Source organism: Netta rufina, assembly GCF_964035555.1.
Source record: "Netta rufina genome assembly, chromosome: 7".
Taxonomy (NCBI): domain Eukaryota; kingdom Metazoa; phylum Chordata; class Aves; order Anseriformes; family Anatidae; genus Netta; species Netta rufina.
In genome coordinates, this window is record NC_140130.1 from 7,344,562 (window position 1) to 7,372,291 (window position 27,730).

At 40.1% G+C, this 27,730-nt stretch overlaps 1 protein-coding gene across 4 annotated transcripts in view; it reads left to right on the forward strand.

The window, feature by feature from the left end:
- Nucleotides 1-27,730, forward strand: part of PCDH15 (protocadherin related 15) — a gene marked incomplete at both ends in the record, with an annotated part of 362,472 nt that overhangs the window by 216,550 nt on the left and 118,192 nt on the right. For all 4 annotated transcript variants that reach the window (XM_084290012.1, XM_084290010.1, XM_084290013.1 and 1 more), the window contains 3 exons: nucleotides 2,951-3,079; nucleotides 20,603-20,908; nucleotides 22,092-22,316. In XM_084290012.1, coding sequence (XP_084146138.1) covers nucleotides 2,951-3,079; nucleotides 20,603-20,908; nucleotides 22,092-22,316 — 660 coding nt within the window. The remainder of the gene's footprint in view (nucleotides 1-2,950; nucleotides 3,080-20,602; nucleotides 20,909-22,091; nucleotides 22,317-27,730) is intronic.

Genomic DNA, 27,730 nt, shown 5'->3' on the forward strand with positions numbered 1-27,730 from the left:
ACAGCTGACTCCAATACCAGTGACTGGGCTGCTTGCCAAATCTGAGGATTTGGGAGGTGAAGGAGATTGACTTGTTACAGGATCACTCCTGCAGAGAGTAAGTTATCAGATTGACCTGGCAACACAGCAATGAAAGCATGACCAGTGAGGAGGTTTGAGTACAGGAGTTGTCCTTTGCAAGTGCTAATCTGCATGCTTTTTCTCTGTGGCAAATACTAGGAGCCTGGCCCTTAATAAAAATGATGATATTCTGTATATATTATGGACAGTTACTTGCAGGGACCAGCGAACGTGTTGGCTTGCATGAAGGAGGTACTACACCAGAAGATGTTTCAGAAAAGATAGACTCCAGAGATGGCCGTGAGCTCTATAGCTGTCAGGGTTCCTGGAAAGAATGTTAAAATGGTAGCATCAGTCTTAGCAGTTCGTGTTTATGAATGGGCTCTCTCTCCTAAGTAGCTATCTGAAACTATGCCATATTCAAAATATATTTAATTTCATTGCAAGTTCATTCAACACCCATTTCTGATTATTGGATTAGGAAAATGGAATGCGGTTTGTATTGTCAGTGGCAAACCAAAATGAACAGGCATCTTTATTTCAGATGGGGGAGCAGTAGGCATTCTCGTATTGCCTTTTGCCTGCCACAGCAAAAAGAATGCAGGTAACGATGAAAAAATGGTTCTGCCCCTCTTGCTCTGAAACCGTGAGGCTCTGGATGAAACAAACCTCAATATGAGGATTTGAAAATGAACAGTATATTCAGGTGTAGGGTAGAAGTTTGGAGAGGGGAACAAAATACTTCCAAAACAATTAGGAGTAAGTTTTTCTAGATTGTATTTTATTCATATTTTGATGCAGCTCGGTGGATAGAAGAAATGATAGCAACTCAATTCCTTGGACAGCCAACAGATACGTTCTTTCAAGCAAACATCACATCTCCTTTTCTCAGAGGTGTGTTTTCCTCTGCCTGCACCTATATTGAAAAGATTCAGAGAGGAGTGTTTCTAGGCTTATGTTTGGGCTTTTGTTGTGGTTGTGTTTGCTTTTTAAGGGGGCAAGGCAGTTAAAGGTTTTCTTTAAGATTGTGGAGCCTGTGAGGTTTTTAACAGGTGGGTTAGCCTTGTGCCTCAAGGAGGGTACTTCTCAGCAGTTAGGTCTGCACCGTAAAGTTACCTGAACGGTAATGCCATATACATTTCATTCACATGTAGCTTACTGTGAGGGTAGCTCAGTATCAGTAAGCATCTACGTACAGAACAGGAAACCTGATTTAATCCCCTCTGCTTGATTTTACACTGCACTTCACAGTCGCAGTGGCTGCAGCATAGACATCATTACAAATATTACTGCCTCTGGGGGAACATTACAAAAGAGTCTGGGAAACCATCAAAAGCAATCCGCAGTAGTATGGCATCAGTGTGAGGCTTCATGCCTGTGTTTCCATCATCTGTCTCCCTTAACATACTTGGCTACCAGGCTACGTTTGTCGAATACAACGATTCTGTTTGCATGTGGACTGAATAAAGCACTAGAAGAAGCCCTGTCAGACTAACAAGGCGGGGTTCCAACACCAGGTTAGCCTGCACATCAGTGCTCCGCCACGGCATCAGCCATCACTGCTGCTGGGCGCAACAGATGTGTCCTGCTCCTGGGGACGGAGCCTCCCTGCACTGCCTGTGCCAGCGTTTCTCTGTTCTTGCAGTGAAAGGCTTTCCTGGTGTATAATTTCAATTTCCTTACCGTGTTTTTTGTGCAGTAATGTTTCTCTTTTCCCTGGTGGATGATGAGGGCTGTTCATTCTCATTGCAGCCTCTGTCACAGGTCACAGAAATGTGTATCATTAGCTGCAACTCTTTGGTATTTATAGAGCATAAAGCAAAGTCTTGGTTTTGTTGTTGCCACAAAGTTTAAATTCATGAAGCTCAAACTGAGGTATTTTGCCTAAGTGCAAAACAGTTAAAGCTGAGAAACAGAGGAGAAAGAGACTTTGATACTTAGCTATATTCCAAAATAACCAACTGCATGAGGTAGGTAGTGTTAGTTTTTACCTTAATTACTATTACAGCCAAAATTGGTGATAAACTGAAACTACAGTTCATAATGATAACTTGGTGCTATGCTAGATCTGAATGCATGGAGTGAAAGCATCTCTGTTAGCAAAGGTTTTAACAGCTCCTGAATTGATTTAAAATACTGTTGTTTAGTGACCAAAATACTATATAGGACTGCTGAAAAGGGATCTAACTCAGGCTGTGAAGTTCTGCCAACAAAGTGTTTCATGCTTCAATTTCTGGAAGTTGCATAGGAAATTTCAGTAGGGAGCACAGATGCATTTTGTTTAAATGTATGAGTTTAAAATGTAGTTAACTACACCGTTTGCATTAGGCACCTCTCTTTGTATTATAGCTGATGTGCTAATGCTTTACAGCATGTCAGCCAGATGTGGATGAAGGATGATAGAGATCTGTGAGCTGCGGTCAGATGAACTCACCACGGAGCTGTGGTAGCACAGCTGTGCCAACTAAGAGGCTGACTACTCATCTAAGCTAATCATCACAATAGTATACGTTGATTGGTAAAATAACTAATTTCTTTCCAAAGTCCTGGCAAATTTTGATATTTTTAGTTTCCCCACTCCAGAATTAAAGATCCTGAAACCCTTAAAATATCACTTTAGACAAAACACATCTAATGTCTTTTATGCATCTCTAATACAGTAGTCAGTCTCTAGCCTGTTTTCCTTCCTTTTCTTATAAGACAAAAAATAAACTCTTCAAGGGAATAATGCTTACTGTTTCACAAAAACATGCCCCCAAAAATGATTATTTGTTTACTTGTGTTTCTGTAATGGATAGATCTACTACATAGCAGTAAAGTTGCTAATCAGTTGTCATCTGTGAAATTGTAAAGCAAAGGTAATTATTCATAATTTTATCTTTCTTGGCAGACCTCAACTGCTACTGTTAATATAGTGGTGACGGATGTAAATGACAATGGACCAGTTTTTGATATGTTTCTACCTAAAAACCTGTCTGTACAGGAAGAGGAAGCCAATGCTTTTGTTGGTCAAGTAAGGGTAAGTTATTAACTGCAGAGTTAAATTGTTTATTTTATTACCTAATCTGTCCAGACTATTAGGAAAGAGACTAAAATAGTTGTACCTTAGACAACCTTGCATCAAAATGTCTGAAGTTTAAACGCAAACCCTCTATCGTCAGACATATTTATGTTAAAAGTTAAAGTAATTTTCTGGGCTTTGAAATATATAATTAATGTTCATCTTCATGCTTAACAGGTCAAAAAGGCTTTTTCATTTAAAAAAGCTAATCAGAAGACTAGTTTTGTAGATGCACACCACTGTAAAATCTTGCTTATAACAGATTTACAGTGTTACAATATTGTCACCACATTTTTATACTGTTACTGATTTTATTTTACAATACTTCTATAATACACTGAATAAGTTATGTGCATGTATGTAAGATTGTTCTATGTAGAAAATTTCTATAGTATTAAAGAGGAAAATAGTTAATGCGTTGACCGTAATAATTTATTAGGTGTCGTAAAGATAGATTATGCGTTTGGGTATTGTTAATTTAAGTAATTTGAAGCTGTGTAAATTTTTACAGCATGTGTAGGTCTTCTGGACTACCAATTGCAGATTCAGTCACGTGAAACATGCATCATCTTTTTGGCAGAGTCAGTTTTTCCTAATGGCAGGTGAAAGAAAGTATGAATTGGTGTTTTGAACTTGTAGTTGAATGTCAAGTGTTTCATATTTCCCTCAGTGAGGGGTTAGCATAAAGGCTGGATTAATATGAGCTGTAAGCACAAGATGAATTTGGAAGCAAAGTTTTTCAGGGATTTTGGCACAAGCATCTGCCTTTCTTCCTAGTAGCAACTGTGTCATTAGAAAACAGGAGCTGTCTTAAGAATACCTTAGCTGCTGTCTTAACAATACTGTCAGATAGGAGAACACATTTCAGGTAGCATTGAAAGGAGCAAAGGCATATAACCATAATAACCATGTTTCTTTCCAAATGTACATTATTCAGTAAGATATCCACAAGTGTTTCTCATGTGTCATGCTGCTTGATAATTTTGTATTCTTTTTTGAGTGAACTTGACTTCACTTGTTTCCTGGTATTTATAAGTTGAAAAAGTGCTTCTTTGGGATGGGTTTACCTTTCCTTCCACTTTTGTTACTTACTCATGAAGTTTGATTTCATTCATGTTATATGTTACGGTTTTAGGCTCCTTCAATACAGTCTCACTTGTACTTATACGGAGGAGGTTCTGCATGTTGTGTGGCTCTGCTTGCTGTGTGACCTGGTACCATTAAAGTAGGTACTACTGTGAAGCTGTCCAAGCTTACATGTAATTTTAAAGAGAAGCAACTTTCCTCAACACTGATGAGCAGTAGAGATTTCCTACTTTTGTTATGCTGAACTGAAATATCAGTCCTGTCAAAGACTGTTTTGAATTCTTGCATGTGTAGAAATTAAGATCCCTGTGCTTAAATCTGTTTCCATAAATCTATGTTTGTCATTGTTAATCCTATGTAGTCATTTATCATTTATCCTAAAACATATGGACTCAATGTGTTAAATCAGTACCAAATGTCTTCAAAATCCATGTTGTGTTTTTCTGGGTGCCCTCAAGGTGCAGTAATTTTTAAAAATACTGTATCAGCTTTATTTTAGTTTAGATGGAATTATAAAAGAAAATATGCCATTGCAACAGAACCTCTCTCTAAAATAGCATAATTTCTAAGTTGTGTTGAAATGAAAATATTTAATGAAACCTTTTGATAGCTTATTCCTTCTTGTGGAATGAAAGAAACTCGCTATATCATTTATTCTCATGTTTATCACCAGTCCTAATTGTCAGCATCTGGATGGAAAAAGATTTCTCTTTGTGCTGCAGATATGGATAGGTGTAGATTGTAATGTTTCATATTCATGCAAAAAGTATAGAACAGAGCGGTTTGGGCATTTGGAATTATTTTCTGGACTCAGTGAAATTCAGTGAAATTACTGAAGTGAGGATGATTAGCCTTCAGATGTAATTGTGTTGTTTAGGGAGAGTCTTCTTTAAACAACAAAACAGCTTTTGTTACCGTTGTTGTCCTTCATAGGACATTAGAACCACAGTAGGTGTGGGAGAGGTTTCTATGGGAATGTGTTTTGTACAGAAGCTGTAATGTGGTTAAAATATAAAGGCCTATTTTAAATGAAAATGTCTTGGTAAAAGAAGGTAGTACTTACTATCTCTTGTGTTTTCAATGCTAAGAATTAAGCTGCTGACTGACAAGCCTTCTTGTCAGAATCTCTTCTACCATATTCATTTCAAACAGCTGAAATCCAGCATAGTAAGCACTGATACAGATTAAATAAAAAATAAACAGGTTTTGTGGCGTCTCTTACCCTTTTGAATGTGTACATTTTACACAAGGAAAACCACAGCAAGGTATTTTTGTCTTAAGATCAAAGGTGTGGGCCCCACTGCTCATTGAGGCAGAGGACCTAGTGGTGAGGGTTACGGAAAAGGTGCTCCACAACGTTGGTGCCTCAGGCTTTTTACTGGTAAACTATGGGGACTCCCGGCTGCCTGAGCCCAGTGTCAGTCTGGAGGAGGAAAGGATTAACCTTCATCCTAGACGATGATGAAGTTATGGGCTGCATAGGAAAATAAGTCAGGCATAATGGGAGCATATGAAATGCATCCAAAGGTGCTCATGTCAACTGGTATTGCTGCAGGGGTGCTTATTTGTCATCTTTAAAAGGTGCCCAGGAGTGTGGTTCCTTACAACTGGGAAAAAAGCAAACATAGAATCACACAGAATCACAGAATTTCTAGGTTGGAAGAGACCTCAAGATCATCGAGTCCAACCTCTGACCTAATGCTAGCAGTCCCCACTAAACCATATCCCTAAGCTCTACATCTAAACGTCTTTTGAAGACTTCCAGGGATGGTGACTCCACCACTTCCCTGGGCAGCCTGTTCCAATGCCTCACAACCCTTTCAGTAAAGAAGTTCTTCCTAAAACTCCCCTGGCTCAACTTAAGCCCATTCCCCCTCGTCCTGTCACCAGGCACGTGGGAGAACAGACCAACCCCCACCTCGCTACAGCCTCCCTTGAGGTACCTATAGAGAGCGATAAGGTCGCCCCTGAGCCTCCTCTTCTCCAGGCTGAACAAGCCCAGCTCCCTCAGCCGCTCCTCGTAGGACTTGTTCTCCAGGCCCCTCACCAGCTTCGTCGCCCTTCTCTGGACCCGCTCAAGCACCTCGATGTCCTTCTTGTAGCGAGGGGCCCAAAACTGAACACAGTACTCGAGGTGCGGCCTCACCAGAGCTGAGTACAGGGGGACAATCACCTCCCTAGCCCTGCTGGTCACGCTGTTCCTGATACAAGCCAGGATGCCGTTGGCCTTCTTGGCCACCTGAGCACACTGCTGGCTCATATTCAGCCGACTATCCACCATCACTCCCAGGTCCTTCTCTGCCTGGCAGCTCTCCAACCATTCCTCTCCCAGCCTGTAGCTCTGCTTGGGGTTATTGCGCCCCAGGTGCAGGACCCGGCACTTGGCCTTGTTGAACTTCATGCAGTTGACCTCAGCCCATCGGTGCAGCCTATCCAGATCCTCCTGCAGAGCTTTCCTACCCTCAAGCAGATCGACACACGCACCTAACTTGGTGTCATCTGCGAACTTACTGAGGGTGCACTCGATGCCCTCGTCCAGATCATCGATGAAGATATTAAGGAGGACCGGCCCCAGCACCGAGCCCTGGGGGACGCCACTAGTGACTGGCCTCCAACTGGACTTGACTCCATTCACCACAACTCTTTGGGCCCGGCTATCCAGCCAGTTTCTAACCCAACGAAGCGTGCGCCAGACCAAATCAAGAGCAACCAGTTTCTTGAGGAGAATGCTGTGGGAAACAGTGTCAAAAGCCTTGTTGAAGTCAAGGTAGACCACATCCATAGCCTTCCCCTCGTCCACCCAGCGCGTCACTTTGTCATAGAAGGAGATCAGGTTCGTCAAGCAGGACCTGCCTTTCATAAACCCATGCTGACTGGGCCTGATCGCCTGCTTCCCCTGCAAGTGCTGCGTGATGACTCTCAGGAGGATCTGCTCCATGAGCTTCCCTGGTACTGAGGTCAAACTGACAGGCCTGTAATTTCCCGGGTCTGCCCTCCGGCCCTTCTTGTAGATGGGCGTCACGTTTGCTAGCTGCCAGTCGACTGGGACCTCCCCCGATAGCCAGGACTGCTGATAAATGATGGACAGTGGCTTGGCCAGCTCCTCTGCCAGTTCTCTCAGTACCCTTGGGTGGATCCCATCCGGCCCCATTGACTTGTGCACATCCAAGTGCCATAGCAGGTCACCAACCAGTTCTTCGTGGATAGTGAGGGTCACATCCTGCTCCCCATCCCCTTTCACCAGCTCAGGGTACTGGGTATCCAGAGAACAACCAGTGTTGCCGCTAAAGACTGAGGCGAAGAAGGCATTAAGCACCTCCGCCTTTTCCTCATCTCTTGTAACTAAGTTTACCCCGCATCCAGTAAAGGATGGAGATTCTCCTTAGTCCTCCTTTCTGTGTTGATGTATTTATAGAAACGTTTTTTGTTATCTTTAACGGCAGTAGCCAGATTGAGCTCCAGATGAGCTTTGGCCTTCCTAATTTTGTCCCTGCACAGCCTAGCTACATCCTTAAAGTCCTCCCTAGTGGCCTGCCCACTTTTCCAAAGATTATAAACCCTCTTTTTTCTCCTAAGATCAAGCCACAATTCTCTGTTGAGCCAGGCTGGTCTTCTTCCCCGCCAGCTCATCTTTGGGCACGTGGGGACAGACCGTTCCTGCGCCATTAAGATTTCCCTCTTGAAGAGCACCCAGCCTTCCTGGACCCCTCTGCCCTTCAGAACCGCCTCCCAAGGGACTCCACCAACTAGTGTCCTGAGCAGCTCAAAGTCAGCCCTCCGAAAGTCCAATACAGCGGTTTTACTGGTCCCCTTCCTGGCCTCGCCAAGAATAGTGAACTCCACCATTTTGTGGTCACTCTGCCCAAGACAGCTCCCGACAATCACATCCTCCACCAGCCCTTCTCTGTTTGTGAAGAGAAGGTCTAGCGGGGCGCCACCCCTGGTAGGTTCACTAACCAGCTGCGTCAGGAAGCTATCTTCCACGCTCTCCAGAAACCTCCTAGACTGCTTTCTCTGGGCTGTGTTGTGCTTCCAGGATATGTCAGGGAAGTTGAAGTCCCCCACGAGTACAAGAGCTGACAATTTTGCAACTTCTGTCAGCTGCGTGTAGAATTCCTCATCCGTCTCCTCATCCTGGTTCGGCGGTCTATAGCAGACCCCGACCAGGACACTAGCCTTTTGTCCCTGCCGATCCTAACCCAAAGGGACTCGACCTTGTCATTCCCAGCCTCGAGTTCTACAACCTCGAAAGACTCTCTAATATAGAGAGCCACACCACCACCCCTGCTGTGCTGCCTGTCCCTTCTATAGAGCTTATAGCCAGGCATTGCAGCACTCCAGTCATGAGACTGGTCCCACCACGTCTCCATGATGGCAACCAAGTCGTAGCCTGCCTGCTGCACGATGGCTTCCAGCTCCTCCTGTTTGTTACCCATGCTGCGTGCATTGGTGTAGATGCACTTCAGCTGGGCCATTGCCTTATCCTCCGGCCTTGCCATCGTTCCCCCTGGCACAGCCCCAACAATCCTAGCCTCAGCCCCATCCCCCTTCCTACCTAGTTTAAAGCCCTCTCAATGAGCCCTGCCAGCTCCTGGCCATCACACTCATCTTTGGGGATGACAGGAAGGAGGATTCAGGTAGCTCCAAGCTGGTGAGCCCTGGTTTCTAGGAAGATAGCAGAGCCTGCTGGAAGCCATTTCCAAGCAAATAGACAATAAGAAGGTGAATGGGAACAGCCAGGATGGATTATGGATGGGCAAATCATACCTGACAAACTGGTAACTTTGGGATGGTATCACTTGGCTCTGTGGATGCAGGGAGACCAGTGCAAGTTGCTTACCTTGGCTTTACCAAGTAGTGTAGTATCTTCATAATCGTATTAGCAAGATAAGGACCAGATTAGTAGACTGCAGTGTTGGGCAGTGCAGAAGCTGCAGGGGATCAGGGAGCAGTGCAATCCAGAACATATATTCTAGTAATATCCAGTATTTTCTTCTTAGAAGGTTCCCAGAAGTCTTTTTTTTTTTTTTTTTAAACTGATTATTAGCAGCAGCTACTGTTACTTTTTTTTTAATTGCCAGTTGACATGACCATAATGTAGGTAAATTTGGGGATATATTCTACGATGTCAATTACAAGAAAGGTAAAAGTGTAACAAATTTATCAGCATCTATTATTAAAATGTTAGAAATAGTCTGTATAACATGTGAGAAGCTGTTGTAATTGCTTTTTCCAGTTCTGGATTTTCTGTATTAGACTTTCTCTCTATCCTCTCCCAAGGCTGCAAAATTTTCTCTCTTATCTGCTCAGCTGTTCTTTAAAAAAAAAAAAAAAGTAATGTTTATACCCTTTTTTTATATCCTTTTGTCCTCTCTCCCATGATACGGGTAAGTATGTAAGTGACTTAGGACACAATTAAGTCGAATGCTCCCATATATGATTCCTGCTGTAGATGATAGAATTCTGTGCATTCTGTGCTCTAATTTGTTTTAAGTGGGAAAGCTGGACTTGAAAAGGGATTCCCATAAGGGCTTAGGTAGTACTTGGGAATTTGTTTCCCGGGGGAGACGGAACAAAGGCAATGAAAAGATTTCTGGTGGTAGAGGGGAAGGCTTGTTAGGTGCTGGAGGCAGTATTAACACTGAAGTGCTCTCGTGATCTGCCGCTCCCGTGGCTCTTTGTATGCCAGCTGAAGTCCGTGGAGGCGCTGGCACAGGAGTGCTGCCTGTGGGGATTTGAGGAGCACACTGAAGATTAAAAGAACAAAAGCTAGAAAGGATAAGGCTGACAGTGTAGTGAATGTATTTCAAAACCCTTTTATTTTATAGAATGTTGTCTAAATGAGAGCAGTCAGAGGTTTATTAGACTACCTACAATTCTTTCATGTCTGATCATTGGGATCTCCCAACAAGACAGGAGAAGAATTGCTGAATGAAGTTCTCTACAGAAGACCAACAGGAAACCAAAAGCTTCACACCAGAAGCTTAAAAATTCAGGCACCTTATCATCTGTTGCAGTCGTAAATAGCCTGAGGTCCTGCAGGAGAATTCAGCATCTGAATGATTGGCATTATGCAGTGTACTGTTTGTCAGTACCACATCAGGTACATGGGAGGTGGAAAAGTGGGATGAAATATAGGTGAGAATCAGTGTATTGGCTGCAAAATGTGCAAACACATTTGCATTCTTGTTAAGTGAAAGGCAGTTCTGTAGTTTGTTACAGAACTTTAAAATGCAGTCTGTGGTTAAATAAGAAGCTGTTGGGGCCTATAAGGCCTGGTGGGGCCCAGGAGAGAAAACAGTCCCCAAACCACCCTTGACTAAGTTTCCATTTATCTGTTTTTTAAAGTTTGCCCAGTTTCTTTAACTTCCCCTTCCTATTGATTATTAATTATAGGAAGAAATTTGTGTAAGTGATCACTTTTTGAAATGCCCTCCATGACCCAGGAGATACAGGAACATGAAAGGAGATGAGAAGGAAAACATGGGTAAACAATCACATGGCAGTGAACAGTCCAACCCTTCATCAGATGCTCACGTATCACTAGACCTTAGATTTTCCCTAATATGAAGGCAGTATAAATAGGCTCCAGTAACAAAAGCTGTTTGCACAGAACGCGTGAGATATCTCTTATCATCTGCTTCTTATTTTTAAATGGGAAAACAAACTCTCAAAAAATAAGCAAATTGCTCTTTAGGATGGAGCAATTTTACTTACTGGAAAGATGAGCTTTGGAGAACTTTCCTTAACTCCACTGCAAAGTTAAAATATTTTCTTTTCCTGTTTAATAAGTGTGAACTACTACCTGCATCTAGTATTGAGTAACCTCTGTCCACTTCAAAACAGGGCAACTCTAAGGAAATAAGTGAGACTGGGGCAGCCTGCATGGCACCAGTCTACAGATTTCTAGACGCTTTTTCTTTCAGTGGTATGGAACTGTTTTTAATGTGTTGTTCAAAGAAGCAGCTATCATTTTTGAATGCTAACAGAATGTAATTATGATGCCAATTTCCTAACAGAGTTTTCTGTCTGTGAATATTAGTGAATTCTTACAAATTTCTATTTTTACTTAAATTCACAAGGTGGTAAAACCTGCAAGTCTCGTGATTTAAAGCCCAGTTTAAATTTCACAGATGTCAGTAAGGTTTATTTTGTTGGACTAAATGACCTCTGGAGATCCCTTACATCTAAATTGTCCTGTGTCTCTGGATATAGGAAAACTGCTTCAAATGCCGATGAAGTATTACACTACAAGATTTTGTTGTAGAAAGCACAGAAACAGATCTCATTTTACATAAATGACCATTATCGTTGTTTTCTGCACAAAAGCTCATAGAACAGGGTATGACTTTCTACATTGTCGTATATATAAACTGCACTGTAGATAACACCACACCTGTATTGTAAGTACCAGCTTCTGAAATTAAAATCTCATGGCTCCTGTACTTTTAGAAAAGTGCAGAAAAATTAGAGGTGGAGAAAAGGAGAAAAAGTACAAGACCAGAAAAAAAATGAAAAAGGAGAATCATTGGCAGGAGAGGACCATCTATGAAGCTAAAAAAATTAAGCCTTTGGGGAAGAGAGGAGTAGAATCAAGGCCTCTGAAGTAAATCTCAAATATCCAGAGTGAATCCACGACCACTGCTAACTGTGTTATACTTTACCGTACAACATCTTTTAAATTCATCTGGTACATATAAAAAGGAATATAAACAGGTAAGATCTTAAAATGAGACTATCAGAAATGCATCAGAATTTAAGATTTGAGAGTTATAGCATGGCAGATGCTACCATCAGAAATGGAGACTTGTATTTGGTTGCAATGTGTGCGTCCATATGACTAGCATATCTGTATAACTGTTTAGAGGTACGACTATGCAGTGTCTGCATGCGTAGGTATGAGCTGCTACTTTCCAGTGCAAAAGAGCTTGTACACTGTTATTTTTGAGGTTCTCTTTGTGCTTATTTCTGTAATGGCTGTGTAGCTTTTTACAAATAGTAGGATCACCACAAGGTCGCTTTGCTGGGTCCTTCATTTTATTGCATGCTTATTAAAAAAGGTGTTTCTGTGTTTGATTAGAGAGATCTTTAATAAGACCTTCAACACCATCTCATTTGAATTGTCCGAGTGACACTGGTGAGGTACAGGCTTTCCGTTCCATGTGAGATGTTTCGGATAAGATACATAGAGGGAAGGGTATTTCCAGTAAGTCATGCATGTATGTGCTCAAGTGCTTTTATTCTTCCTCTTGCCCAACCCACATCAGGTTTGTCATCCTTGATCATATAGTTGATCAGGCTGAAAGGATCGCAGCTTCTCAGAATCACAGCATCTAGAGAGTCTGTCTGGGATTTTTTGCGCATGCATGATAGGGCATGCTGAAGTCAGCTTGGCTGAATGGTGCTTGTAGTTGTGTACAGAAGAGGTGCTGGAATTTGTTTCTGGTTTAAACTAAATGTTATGTGTGCTGCTTGCCTTTCCTCGGGATGATATGTCTTGGGGAAGAGGTTCTTTCTAACATGGAAGGGGGGAAAAGTAAGAGAATGTGAAGAGAAGAAACTTGTATGAATAGTATTCATTGTATATTTTAATGTAGCTTTATCTTTCTTTGCCCTTTTACAGTCTCCCCAACTTTATAATTGTCATGATTATTTATAAACGCTGCATCTTTGCTTAGATGATGAGAAGAAACGATGAGGCAGCCTTTGCTAAAGCACTTGTCTTTGTCACGTGCTTCTATTTGTACTTTCACCTGTTAAAAAATTCCTTCCACCTTCTAAAGCAAGTTGGGTGTCATGGTTTCAAGTCCAAACCTGTATCATGAGAAGAAATAGATGGAGTCATAGATCCGTGCAATTTTTTCCATCTCAGACCAGCAGTGCTAGGCCAGGATTAGCTGCTTTCTGCTCACACCCCCAGGGGACTGTATAATACCTGTAAGTTATTTCACTGTGTGTGGCTGCAGCCATGCTCAAATGGCTCTTTTCTGCCTATAATATATGGAAACTGGGGTGACTTTTTAAACTAAGTGGCTTTCAAAAGTTGCACTCTTTCACTGTCTTCACTCAGAGAGGGTAGTGAGGCACTGGCACAGGTTGCCCAGAGAAGCAGCACATGCCCCAACCCTGGAGGTGTTCAAGGCCAGGCTGGATGGGGCCCTGGTAAATCTGATCTAGTGGGTGGCATCCCTGCCCATGGCAGGGGGGTTGGAACCAGATGGTCTTTGAGGTCCCTTCCAACCCAAGCAATTCTATGATAATTCTATGATTCCTGTTTCTGATGTTGTATTTGTACACCAATTTCCATCTTTGTCATCAGAGTGTTAACAGTTGTGGTTTAATGCAGTGGAAATCTTGATGCTTGTCACCAGAGAATCGTTTAAACCGTCTTCATGTGCAGTTTATTGCTGAGAGCCTGAGTGTTTCTGTATCAAAAGGAATTCCCATTTTTGTCTTCCTTACACCAGTCTGTTGTTTTAAGCCGTTCACCTATCTCCGTTCAGCCTGATGCTATAGTAGATCATCTGAGTCAGTGTTTTCCCATCCCTACTACATGACCCATTTAGTATTTTGATGGCCAATTCTGTCTGTTTGGATTTGATTGTCCAGATTTCTGTCACTGGGGTAAGAAACTATGGTTTTCCTGAGCTTACAAATTAGAATAGTTTATTCTGGGCCTCCTAACTTTTGGCTGTGGTTTTTCTTTCTAGATATTTTTTCTGTGACTAATTTAGTGTTTTCTTTCTGAAGACTGCCTGGTAGAAGGAGAAGTTGAAGTTTTCTTGAGATACATGTCAGGTGTGCTTTTTCTGTAATATTCAGAGTTCATGGCCTTGATATTTCTAATTGACAGAAGAAAATGAATTTCCTTTAAGTAATCTTAAGTGAATAAGAGAATACAGAACAGAACCAAGAGTCTGAATGGTAAGATGAGTAGTTTCAAATCCAAATGTTTGCTGCTGTTACCCAGCTCGGATCTGGTGTTCTCTAATTAGACAGTGACATGAAGAGAGCCAGCAGTCTGGAGAAATGACAAAAATAACTTCACATTGCATTAAGACATTAGAGAACTCCGTGGGAGCCCAGCTAAATGTGGAGTTTTGAAACAATATATTTAATCTGTTAATTAGCTTTTGTTTTTTATTTTTGCTACTGTGTCTATTCATTGATTAATCCCTGAATTGCTTGATCATATCATTGCCAAATAACACACTCCTCGTGAAAGAAAAAATTCTACTCATCTTTCAAGTTAAAACAGACAGTGCAAGTCTCTTAAGTTTAGGAGCTGGTTGCATGTCAGCCAAAGACAGCCCATCTATGTTTCAGTGTTACAATGTGATTAATTTTTGTAGGAGGTTCACCAGCCCATTAAATCATGCTTTTGCAGCCATGGGCTTTCAGATTTTCATTTACTTTATATTTGATTGTGGTGTTTAACTGTTCTTATTATGCAGTTTTATTTAGAGTCACATTTAATTGTTTTCCAGACTAACACTCCATCCAGATGCACTGGAATTAACATTGACAAGGAAAGTAATTATCAAAGGTTCTTCCATCTTGTATAATGGCTAAAATATGTCTGTATTAGAAAATTTACCATGTGATATCTTAACCCTAGCAAATCTAAATATAGTTGTGAAAAAAGGATAAGTTGGTAGGGATGATGACTTGGTAGTCCAATAAGATAATTTTAATTTTTATAGAAAGGTTCTTGGAGGATATGCCAAAACCTCTAGTGTTTTTCTAAAGTTTCTAAGGGCTGAGGGGGGCATTAGTTCATTCTTTTAAAGAAGGAAGTGTTGCTTTGAAATTTAAAGATTAGCAAAATTTGAGGGGAGTACCAGTGAGTTTTATTTTGCCTCCTCACTTTTTTTTAGACCAGCTAAATCCAATTGGACTGTCACTGCCAGTGACAGACCTCTGAATCTGCCACCTGATACTACAACATCCCATATTATTGTATATTCTTTATGTCACCTTTCTTCATCAAGTCAGTTTGTGCAGGGCAATAATTCAGAACATTTAAGATTTGTCACACATTGTAACTAAGCATCTGTGTTGTTTTGTGGTCTAATATTAAGTTTTGTGGCGTATCAGAAGTTACATAGCAAAATCAAGTAAGTATGTATACGTTTGATTGAGCATGAACACAGAGTGAAGGCATTACATCATTTCTTATCTAAAACTTGTACAAAACCAGCAGTCTTCCAATCCTGCAAATCTGTTTAAAAAATAAATAAATCTGATTTATAGGAATAGAGCAATTTAAATATCAACTTTGTAGAAAGCTCCACAGAAATAAACTCTTGTAGGTTTTTGGTCTGCCAGGGAGCATGACAGCTATCTGTAATGGGCATACGGTGATAGAATGTATGTTTAGGAGCCTGATTTATTAATCTAATTGCCTGAAGCATGAGAGGAATATGTGAGAAAATACTAACAACACTGGGAAGACAAAAGTATTTCTATGTTTCATTGTTCTTTTGATGTTATCTTGAGTTAAACTGACAGAAATCTCTCAAAACTGTGGGTACTTTCTAATCTTTTCATTTCCTTAGAGCACTTAATAAATGAAATAGGAAAATGAAAGAATGTGTAAAAGCAGGCAAAAAGAAATGAAAGAGGAAAAGTCTTCTGAATTACAAGGAAGAAAAATGCCAAGCTTTCTGGAATGACTAATTTTCCCTACTTAAGATATTTTTAAATTAATACCAGGCCAGAAATGTTTCGAATTGTTGTGGCCTCTTACTGCATCTGTGAGATGTTAATTTTGTCCTATGAACACAAACAGTAATCTCTCTGAAAAACATTTACAAAATCCAATTTAGCACTCCCACCAACACTTGATTTGCTATTTGACACAATCGAAGGGTTTGGGAATCTTTTAAACCCATAATAATAATAAAATCCTATTATCTTCCATGAAAACAATAGCCCAACTCCCACTGACAGCACCCTTTGTATCCTCCAGCACAATTTCTATCCCTCCCTGGAGCTGCGGTATTTACTGGAATACTGGCTGCCAGCCAGAGGTTTTGTTGGGATGGGTAGGGATGATGGGGAACTTGTGTCCCTGAAGAAGACCTGCAGGGAAATTTAATTTGGGGGAGGTGGGATTGGCAGAAGAGTGGTCCCAAAGAAGTATTTCAGCTTTCAGCATGAATGAGGGGGTACCTGTCATATTTGCCTCAACTATATAGACAAATATGAATAACAACTCTGCTTTATTTTGCTGTTTTCCAGCTCCAGCAGTTCAAGTGTAAATCCTCAATTAACCTGCTTAAATCCCATTGCTACCTGTTGTGAGCAAGAGTTGTGGATATTATTAGGAGTTTTTTTTTTTTTAAAGAATGATAATGATATAATTAATATCACCATTTAAGCATTTGTCATTATATTTCAGAGTTAATGATCCTTTAAGAGAGATTCTGGTAATTCAGATCTCCCAGAATTGTATTTTTCAAGTTGTTTTTCAACAGCTTGTATTTTGTATTGTATTTTCAAGCTGCAATGGAGGAAGATGATTTGTTACCCTGGAACACTGTTGGTTCATACTCGTGAGGTTGTCTCAGTAGTATTGAAGCATGGTTGGTAATGCCAATTCAGATTTATCACAGCAGATAAAGGTTATCATCTTGTAGATCATGCTGTCTCCGGTAAACATGGGATATATTTTCTGGGAAATAAAATAATGATTCTTTTATACTCCTGGGTTTATGGGATTGTTTTACTATGCAGTACTTTGTAAGGTAGTCCTGTGAAAGATGGAAATGGAGTACTAGTCCTGTGGATCTGATAACAGCAGCAGTAGTTACTAAAGACTCTTCCAAAGAGCATGCTTTCCTTGTCTCTAAATGAACATAAAGAGATAAAGAAATTGAAATTGGTCTCATCTTCTTGCATCTCTTGTCACAGGCATTGGCAAGAGGAGCCAGTAAGCTCTGTTTATTTTCTTTTTTCTAAGTATTTTATACTTCTGCAGGTGCTCTCACAAAAACAAATTGCCTTGGACCTTTGTGAAGGAGACTCCTCTATCCCAACAAAATCCCTTCTGGTCAGGCCACAGCGACTTAAGTGAATTCCTAAACTCTTCTGTTGGGTAACACTAGCATGGAACGTTTGCCCACCAGCTAGTTGAACCACTTGGAATAAGACGGGGGGAAAACCTGTGAGCATATAAAGGGATGATTCCCAATATTTCTTTTACCCAGAATAGCAAAATAAGCTTCGTTTCCTGTCTAAATTTACCAGGCCTGTCTTGCATGTGGTTGCAAGGGATCAAACAGCAGACTGTGTCAGTAGATTTTGGGGTGTGAACTCAAGTGCTACCAGAGTGTTCATGTGGCAGCTGAGAGTACTTCAGGCTCTCTCTTGCTTGTCACCCAGCTCTGGGTGTAACAAGGCAGGAGTGAATAGGTTCTTTATTTGGTTGTCTGCTCTTGACATTCTGCTGTGGTGAGGAGTGGTATTCCTTGGACAGACTTCGGGAGAGAAGGATGTATTCTATACATACCCTGCTCTCATTTCGTAAGAATATTTTTTACACTATGAGATTAGGTATGTTGGGGTTTGGAGGCTAGGGTGAGAAAGGTACTCTGTGATGGGGAATAGAAAGAAATCTGACCAGTTTTATGTTTAGTGTTTGCCTTGTTTTTTATTACTCCTACAGGACCTTACCTAATTTAAAAAAAAAAAAAATAAATAATAATAAGATTAATGTTGTTGGTGTAGTCCAGAGAAAAATGATAAAATGATACCTGTGATTTGTATTGCATTGTTAGAGCCGAAAGAGACAAGGGAGCTCATTGTGGAGCCACTGGAGATCCCAGAGCTGAGATCTGTTCATACTTCCTAGCAAATAGATTTGGGGAACAGCTGCAGAAAGCACTGGTTAGCAAAGTTGGGAGCAGATGGCAGAGTCAAAACATCAGGAGAGATTCCTTATCTGAGTCTGTAGTGTGTTGTGGCTCAGCTTGTCGAGCTCGGTGCTTTACATGGGTACTCTGTAAAATCCTGCTCTTTCCAGAAAGACTGACATAGCCAGTTTTGCCCATGAAGCCTGGATTCATACCTGCAGTGTCTCTGTATGGAAGCTTGCCCTCATCCTCTCAGCCGTTAGTGGCGGTGGAAGAAACTCTCACCACCTCCAGCACCTGTGATGTGGTGACATTGTCGTCCTGTCATGGGATCTGTTATTTCTTATATTTCCCTCTTTATTTTTTTCTGGCTCCCTCTCCTCCCCTTCTGGTAACTATATGTGGAGAAAGAGCAAATTATATTAAATCTATTGGGATATTACTAACAGAGCTTCTCCGTGGTAGTGTCGAGCATGGTTATGAAACATGGATGATTCAAGTCATCCGTCTCGATATAAAGCTGCAACTGCAAGCAGGAACAGGCAGCACAGTGCCACCTGCAATTCCTTCAAAGACTTCATGGAGCTCATGCCCACAGGATCTGAGAGGCTCCAGGAGATGATTTTCACATGGAAGGAGGAGCTCCTTTCTTATACCCTTCAGATGGCATTGTTTTAGAAAAAGTCATCCAACAGCTAACTTAACTGGATTTGATAATATATAGGGAAGCACATCAGTCCTGCAGAATGTGAAAAATATGTTAATGCCCAAGGATGTACACAAATGAGTTTAAATGTAAGTAGTCATGTTTTTGGAGCCAACTTGCAAAGTGTGCTGTTATTATGGAAGTCTTTTTACATGTTTCTCTATTTTAAACTGTACTTGAGTGTGTTAATGTTAGTAATAAAAGTAAAAATTTGCCTGGTCTAATTTCATGATTTTCAGTGATAGTAGTGTTAAGGATTAACTTTGTTTAGTGCGTATATTCAGTTTTTATTTTAAACTCTGTTTGGTCTTGGTCAGTTAGCATAAATTTAATTGCTACTTAAGGATTTTGGCTTAATTTAGAGCCTAAATATGAGGACTGACCTCATGCATGTATTGGAGGTAAGGTTTTGATGCTTAGGGTTTGTGTCTTACCCAGAAGCTGACTTCTTCATTTCCTATACTTTGCTTGTCTTTCAGTGGGCTAACAGTTTGTTACTGTATTCTTGAAACTTTCTTCCTTCATTCGCTTTCTGACGGTTTTCCTGTTTGTCATCTATCAGGAAATAGATTTGATTCTAAGCTTACGTAAATCAACCATGCGTTGAAAGATGTCAATTCAAAGGATGTGTTCTCCATTGACGGGTCATTATGAAGTTATAGCCATTACTGCTTAGCGCATTGATGTAGTGCAGGAGGAAAACACAGTGAAATTTTTCTTATTAAAAGTTTTAATTAACTTCTAATTGATTTCTAGGAAGATAAATGGCTTTGTTACAATATTTTAAAATTAACACCTTCACCAGAATTAAACGTTCATGGAAATTTCCTGAGCATTTTTCATATAACAAAACATGAAAATCTTTTCTCATCTTCTCAGATGTCTGTAGCCATATTTATGATGTCAAACAAATGAAAACGCCTTTCTAACTGAATGGCCTTTGTTTAATTTACATGGCCCTATTCATCATGCTTTAATTTAATTAAAAGGAGGAAAAACAACAGGTCAGCATTCAAATTGTGCTCTAGTGCCTTTAGGAATAATGAGGCTGAATCTTTTCCATCCCCATTAGGGCAGTAACACAATAACAAGAACTATTTAGCTGATACTGAAATCTGAGGCTTAGATCGCTACACGAGACTTAAGATACCAATTGAACAAAATCTAAACATTTATCTGTTGCAATTATCGGCATTTTCTGTGTGTAGAAGAATAAGGATGAAATTTGGTGTCATTTGATTTTGAAGAACATGACGTACAAACTGTAGAAAGTTAAGTAGTTCTTCAGAGAGCAATGATAAAAAATTCACTAAATGTAACAACCTTAAGTTAAATTAAGATTTTTAACTAATGTGTCCATTCTGTCTGTGAACTGCATCCATATAAGCATGGATTCCTTAATGATTGGTAGCTACAAAACACCTAAATTGCACTGTAAAATAAAAAATCTCCTCAGATACCACCCAACTCTGAAGATACTTGAGCATTATAACTGCCTAATGGCCTGGCTTTAGAAGCATCTAGATTGTTTTCTGCAGATGATGTCCAAGACTGAGCATCTAAATGTGTATTTTCTCCTGAAGTTCATCTGAGATCCAGAAAGGTGCCTTCAATCACTGCAGATTAATAGGTTTGATTTTGTAGAATATTTTTTTTATTCTTCAACAAAATTTGAGTGAGAGGCAAGTTGCTGTGAACAAGAAGTGCTGACTAGCCACACAGACGTTACTACTTCATAGAATATTATCTTAGCTTACCTTGCAACTCCCACGTAGGTGTGTCCCTTGTATTTAAAATGTGCATTAAAACATGGTACTTTTTTCTGTTTCTTAGGCCACTGACCCAGATGCAGGTGTTAATGGTCAAGTTCATTATAGTTTGGCAAATTTCAACAATCTTTTCCGAATCACGTCAAATGGTAGCATTTACACAGCAGTTAAATTGAACAGAGAAGTAAGAGACTATTATGAACTTATCGTTGAAGCAACAGATGGAGCTGTGGACCCCCGCCGTTCAACACTAACTTTAGCAATCAAGGTGCTGGATATTGATGACAACAGCCCTGTTTTTACTAATGCTTCCTACACTGTCTGTGTGCCTGAAAATCTACCACCTGGCACTGTCTTCCTGCAGATAGAGGTAAGAAAGCATTACAGAGTGAAGACAATGTTTTGTAACTGTTGTCCAGTACTAAGCATGTTCTTAGTTAACTTCTCAGTGGGACTGAACTAAAAGAATGCAGACTGGAGTCAAGGAAGAACTGATATCTACCAGACTGAAAAATTCATGGCCATTAAAGAGGTACATGAAATATTTTGGGGGTTCACTTGGAAATAAGAGCAGTTAGTTAATAAATAAATAAATTGAGTAACACTACTATTGTCATATTTTTTGTCATAAGTGTCATAATTGTTTTACATGTGAAGTGCACTTGGTTTGTTCTTGAAAGCTCATTATATTGTTCCTACATGTTTGTGTTGATAGCGCGCTATCTCAGCTGATTCAAACTGAATTGAAGTCAAACCTAGATGTCCAACCTCGTTATAGTCAACGGTGTTAAGTAGTTGCTTCTGGAAGAAATTGACCTAACACTAAGTTTGTCATCTAAGATAGCTGGAGTAAAGTTGGCACCTTGAGGTGTCTTCTCTCTGTTGACTATAAAAACAAAGACAAACCATTTAGACACGTGATAGTTAATTGATCTCACTCATCCTGAGCTAGATCTCTAAAGATAGCTGAGACTCACTTCCCATAAGTAGTCTATGTAGCCTCACAATGTGAGTCAGCAGATTTTAATGAGAAGAATCTGTCGTGGGATAATTTCATCAAGAATATTTTTTATCTGAAGCTGCCTGCAGGTAAATTGTAAGTGGAATTAACAGCTAAAGCAATTGCATAATATTATTCCTAATGAAAGTTAATATTCTTTGTCTAAATACTGGTATGAAATAAAAACATCCATGCTGCTCTACGGGGTAAAATCAATGGTCTGCTTAGCCCAGCATCCTCTCCCTGGCAGTGGCAAGTAGCAGGTGCCCAGGGAAAAGACCAAGAACAGAACAAAATTCCAGTGACTCTTGCACAGAATATTGTGTCCCTTTCATGTGGCAGGTACCTCTGGATTTAATTACCTCAAGTGTTCTTTCTCCTTTGGGTTTGTGCAGTAGTTTTTAAGTTTATCCAATACTATTAGAATAATATAATGAGATTATATGTATTTGCAGTTACTTGCCTTTTTATGTTTTTAACATAGTAGGGATTTGTTTAGTAAAATGGATTTTGTTTGCCTTAAGTATTTTTTTTTCTGTATGGCATGGTCTAGGCGAAGGATGTTGATCTTGGTTCTAATGTTACCTATCGAATACGGACGCAGGAAGCACTACAGTATTTTGCACTGAACAAGTACACGGGCGAGTTGTCACTTCTGAAGTCCTTGGATTACGAGTCATTCTCCGACACAGAAGCAACTTTCACCTTTCTTGTGGAAGCCTTCGATAGCAAGGGCACTATGCCTCCTGGTATTGCTACTGTCACCGTGAGAGTAAAGGTAAGAGGAGTAGTGGCTCAGCTGATAGCATCCTCTCCTATTTGGTACAAAATACCTCTGCGACCCTTGCAGATGTGCTGATGAACCACCAGAGCACAGTAGCAGTATGTCTGCTTTCCTACTTTTTTCGCTTGCAGAAAGCTACTGGCTTTTTCTGACAGCAACTTGTTCTGCTAAATATACACTTTATAACAGCTATAATTATTTTGCTATATGCGATTAAGTAGTTAAATCTTGGTTCATAGATTTATGAAGTACAAGAATACCTGACAAATACATAAACACTTAGTCATTTAGGATTGCTGAAAGATTGAAATAAGTACCTAATGGAATTGTTTGCAAAAATGACACCATCACGTTTCATTTAAAGCTCTCATAAATTGTAATTTTATGAACCATTCAGGTGTATTGAGTGCTGATGTGGCACACAGTGCCTTACATTTCAGTTCAGCTACCTGAAAATATAGAGCTGCAAAGAAACAGGCTTATTCAGTGGTCTTTTGCAATGAATCATTTTTATGCTGAGTTGCAGCATCACCTGTGTTTCTGCTGTCTTGCCAGCAATATGGGGATAATGGTATTCTTTTTGGGAGGATCCACAAATGAAAAGCGCTTGTAACAGAGGCATTAGCACTTAACATCTTCAGTTGGTTGATGTGCTTGTGTCCAAAAGGGGAGGATGCTTTAGAAACTCTAAATCTTGTTTCCTTGCATTTACAATGGTGCAGTTCTGGAGCCAGTCAGACAAATCCTCTTGTCTGGTTGTTTCATTTTTGTTGACTGTCAGTGAAGAACAGTCAGTGGTGGGAGACAAGAGAATTTAATTACTGGCACTTCAGCTAAGAAGCAAGTAGAAAAAGCATATCTTACAAATACAAATTTCCTACCTGGCAACTTCAGTGTAAATGTAAGTCTGCAAAAAATATTTAGCATTTATGAATCAGTCTCTGGTTCAGCTTACTGCATATCTGCAGATGCTATGGATTGCCAGATGATTTTGAGTAATTCTGTTTGTTGGTCTCTACTGAGCTCTGAATTATTCTAGGAACAGTAAATGTCTCAGATTATTAGCATTGATGGCAACATAAGAAGGCTTCTACAGTACCTCTCTGTCGCTGTAAAATGCTTGAGATTGAGATGCAGTGCTTCTGCTTCCTACTGGGCTGCCCTCTGAACTGGTGTTTTCAAAGTGAATCAAAGGCAAAAATAGCTTTTCACATCGTTCCGTGAGCCTTATTTGTCTATACTGTTCAAGGAGGAAGTTGCTCAAATCTGTATTTTTTTTTTTTTCTAGAAGAAACTTTTTCCCAGGTCGATGCTTTTTAGCAAGAATCAAGCTTTGTTTTGTTTTAATTTGAAGATAGCTTTTCTCAAATAGGAGTGTGTTCATGGAAAAGCTGCTGTCTGTACGCTGGGGCTGACATGGCTGTATGACTGTGCGTTTATGTGGTGTTCATTAGTCTGAGCGGACAACGCAGCAGTGCAGTTCTGCTTGGTGGTGTTAGTGTAACAGCAGCGGTGTAACAGGACACTGTCCAGGAGGCATTGTGAGAATAGGGAATTTAAGAAGGATGGGATTATTAGTAGGATCTTTTTTTTTTTTTTTTTTTTTTTTCTGTTTTGTTTTTGTTTCCCTGCAAACTTTGCACACATGAGCAGTTAAAAGGAGGCATGATAATTGGTGTGTGAAAGGCGGTGTGTGAGAAGCTGGAATACTGTGCTTGAGCCAAGAGTAAAAATTTCTGCAGTTGTTGGGGACAGCACAGGGCCTGAAAGCGAAGGCAAGCAGCCTATAGATTATGTAGGAAAGGGAAAAAAAGGGCTGTAGGGGATTTTTAATGTGTATTATCATACCCGGCAATGGCTTGATTTTTGCAACTGATCAGTGGACATAATTGAATAACTGTGTTAAGATAATGGGTAGATTCTGACCTTGAGTGGCAGGTAGGAGAGTAGCATTGTCAGTGGCACTCATGAGTGGGGAAGGGCTTTTGGAAAAAGTAATTTTTCATCTCTCATTGTGTTAGACAGATGCCATTAGTGGGTACACGTCAGAGAGATCGTAAAAATTTAGAACCTTGATTACAAGACAGATCTAGAAAAGAAATAATGGTTTGTTTTGAGATTACAGAGGAACTTTCCATATAAATAAAAATAATAAATAAAAAAATATAAATAAAAATAATTTGGGGATGGAAAAAAAAAAAAAGGAAATAGAAATCAGAGCCATTTGCTACCTGTGTGGTATGAGAAGGGTCCACAAGAGGATACCCTGAGTGGCAGATTCAGGAGACAGAGCCTCAAGGGGCAGGGGCAGGAGCAAGGCACATAGCTGGCCTTCAGTGAGAAAATAAATGCAGAAGGAGCGCAGAGCACAGTGCATCACAGTGCAGTTTGGGTTTGTTCCTGATGGAAAAGACCCATACCTACCCTTGTTCTGAAGGGAGAGAGGTGGTGTGTCTGTGGTGGCAGCAGAAGGTCCAGTCAGTGCAGAGGAGAGGACATGGGGCAGGGGTTCCTTTGGGGACAGAGGTACTGGGAATAGCCTCTAGTATAGGGCCAGCATGGGCACGTGGTGGCAGGCTGGCACAGGGTGCTCATCTATTCCAGTAGAGCACTGAATCTGGCCCTAGAGCTCAAATGTGTGGTGACGTGAGGCTCTGCATGGTGTGGTAGAGATCCTCACTTGTCTATTTTCTGATTGCAATCTGGTCATATATTCCTCTGCCATCCTGACTGTGGTCCAGGCTGCTGCTGTAGGGCATGATAGATAACTCCTGATAAGCATGCTCATTGTTTCATGGGAGTAGTTTACAATTTTCTAGCTAATGGCTAGGATGTCTGCACAGGGAATCAAAGAGGTTTTAAAACTGGAGATTTCTGCCAGACCTTCTGCCAATTCAGAGCCTCTGTTCAGGGACAGGGTGCTCCTGCGTGGGGATGTACATCCCTCTGCGTGGCTCTGCAGGAGCCCTTCCCGTTCAGCTTGTCTTTTGCTCCTGCTCTGCGTTAGGAACGGGATATATCTTTTTCCTATTAGTAATAAAAGCATTTTTACTTTATTTAGAGGAAGGTATTAGAGTGTGGCTATTTTTTTTTTTACAGTGTTTGTGACCCCAAATAGGAAATAAACCATGTGCATGTGTATTGTAGGCCCCATAACAGTAGTTATGCAGCTTGCAGACTTTAATAACTCAAAATTGACTTAGAGAAAAGCAGGAGCAATCAGTAAGGCAGTAATAAGACCAAACAGGGAATTTATGTAACCATGAGGAATTCAGTGCCTATGATCTTTAGAGTATTACTCATATTAAAGAGATTTCCAGTCCTTTTGGTCTTGTGCTCCTCTGTTAACATTTGTCATTTTTCACAGTCCAGTTTTTAACCATGAGCATTGTAATTTTTCCTGTGTGATAGGATTCTGTTATCCAACTACGGACAATGCCTGATGGTGTCATATATTATTTATGTGGTATAAAAGAGAATGAGCAGCAGTGCCGTGCACTCGTAATCACACTGAGCTTTGCAGCTAGGATGAGGGTGGATACACGCTGTGACTTTCCTTAGACTCTCAGCCTTTGGCATGACAGGTTACAAATAGTTTATATTAACCTTCCCTGAACTTGATCAAAACACAGATTGCAAAACAACTTCATCTGTTACCTGCATGTCAGTATTAAAATATGTTCTTTGCCACTGCTGCAGCCAAGTGGCTCTTTACAGTGTTTGACTTATGATTCCTTATTTGAAGGAAATTGAAGGAAAAATAATGAATTAATTGTGCTTTTAATGAGGAAAATCATCCTGTGTTTGAATATGCCTTTAGGAAGTTGCATTTAGCCAGAAAGTAATATTGATAGTCTTAAAGTAAACAAAATTTCATCTCATTTTTCTCTAGTTTCCTGTTTTATAAATCAGATGCTGTTGCATTGTTTCTAGTATTGCTGAGGAGGAATAGTGTAGGTAGCATGGAGTTCCTCTTGCCTGAGATTTTTCTTCCTCTTGCTGCTTATGTAGCTTTACCGGAAAGTCCTAATGAGTCATTCTTAATATGGGATGGCTGGAGAGGTTACACAAGTGTTCATCCTGATTAATTGGTGGTGGTAATCTGGTGTGTAATCAAGAACACAGAACTAATTACTGTACGTTTTTGTTGTTGTTGTTGTTTGCCTTTTTTTTTTTCTTTTTTTAGTACAAATGCACATAGATTAAAAAAAAAAAAAAAAAAAAGAAAAGGTTAGAAGCAGTGAATTTTGTAAGTCTTGAAAATTAAGTTTAAGGCAAGAAAGTATTAGCACCTCCAAGAGACAACTTGTGTGCTGTTGCATAGTGGTTTCCCGCTGCGGAGGCACTGTTTCTCTCACCAGGAAAGTGGCAGAGGTTTGCATTCACTTGGTGCCTGGGAAGGTTGAGTTTGCTTAGAGAGTCCGTAGTGCCTATGGCACTTCTAAGCATCCCCTCACAATATAAATGTTTTCTAGGATTGGAAGAAGTAGAACCCTTACTGTTCCAATGGTGTGCTTATTATCAGGATTTACTGTTTGCAAACAACTACTGTAGTAGTAGAGCTTCTTCAGAGAAAAAAGGACTAACTTTTTCCCAGTTTAGATTGCTGTTAAATGAGTAATGTGTTCCCTACACATTACATTGTAAGAATCTGTGTAAAATGGGGCCTGTATGATGCTTGCATATTTTACACTATGATTTCCTCTTATTAGTAGTACCATCATTATTTTTGTATTAGTTTGTCTCTTGTTTATTATAACTGCTTTTTCTTACTCCTTCTGTTTTCTAGGAAATTTTTATTTTTTTTTAAGTAGAGTATATAGTATAATGGTGCTGTTACCTCTGACAGATGATTCAAAGGGATAGAGCCAGAAGAATAAGTAAAAACTGATTGGTATGTTTCTAGCAATGCCATATTACAAATCTGATGACAAAATATTTCATGTAGTTCCTGCCATGCCTTAATCCCAGTGGACTGCTAGAAACATTACAGAATAAATTTCCAGATTTGGTAAACCAACTGTACCATCTGTCCTTAGGGACAGAGTTCCGAAGTGCAACTGTCAAATTAATTTTTCAAGAGAAGTGTGACATTGAGGAGATACAACACTTAAAATAGTCCTCTTGTGTTACTGAGAAGAGGTGTTGTTTTTTTTTTGTTGTTGTGGTGGTTGTGGGTTTTTTGTTTGTTTGTTTGTTTTTCTTTGTTACTGTTGTCAAATTATAAACTTTTGCACTGGAGACTGGAGGTGTGATTTTGTTTCTGTCACTGCTTTGCTAGCAATATATCTACAGTGAGTAATTTGAGATTTCATACAATCTTCATTTTTTTTTTTTTTTAACTGAAAAATCTTTTTGTTAGCCAGGGCACAGTATTTTATGTTCAGGTAAAAACATAACCATAAGAA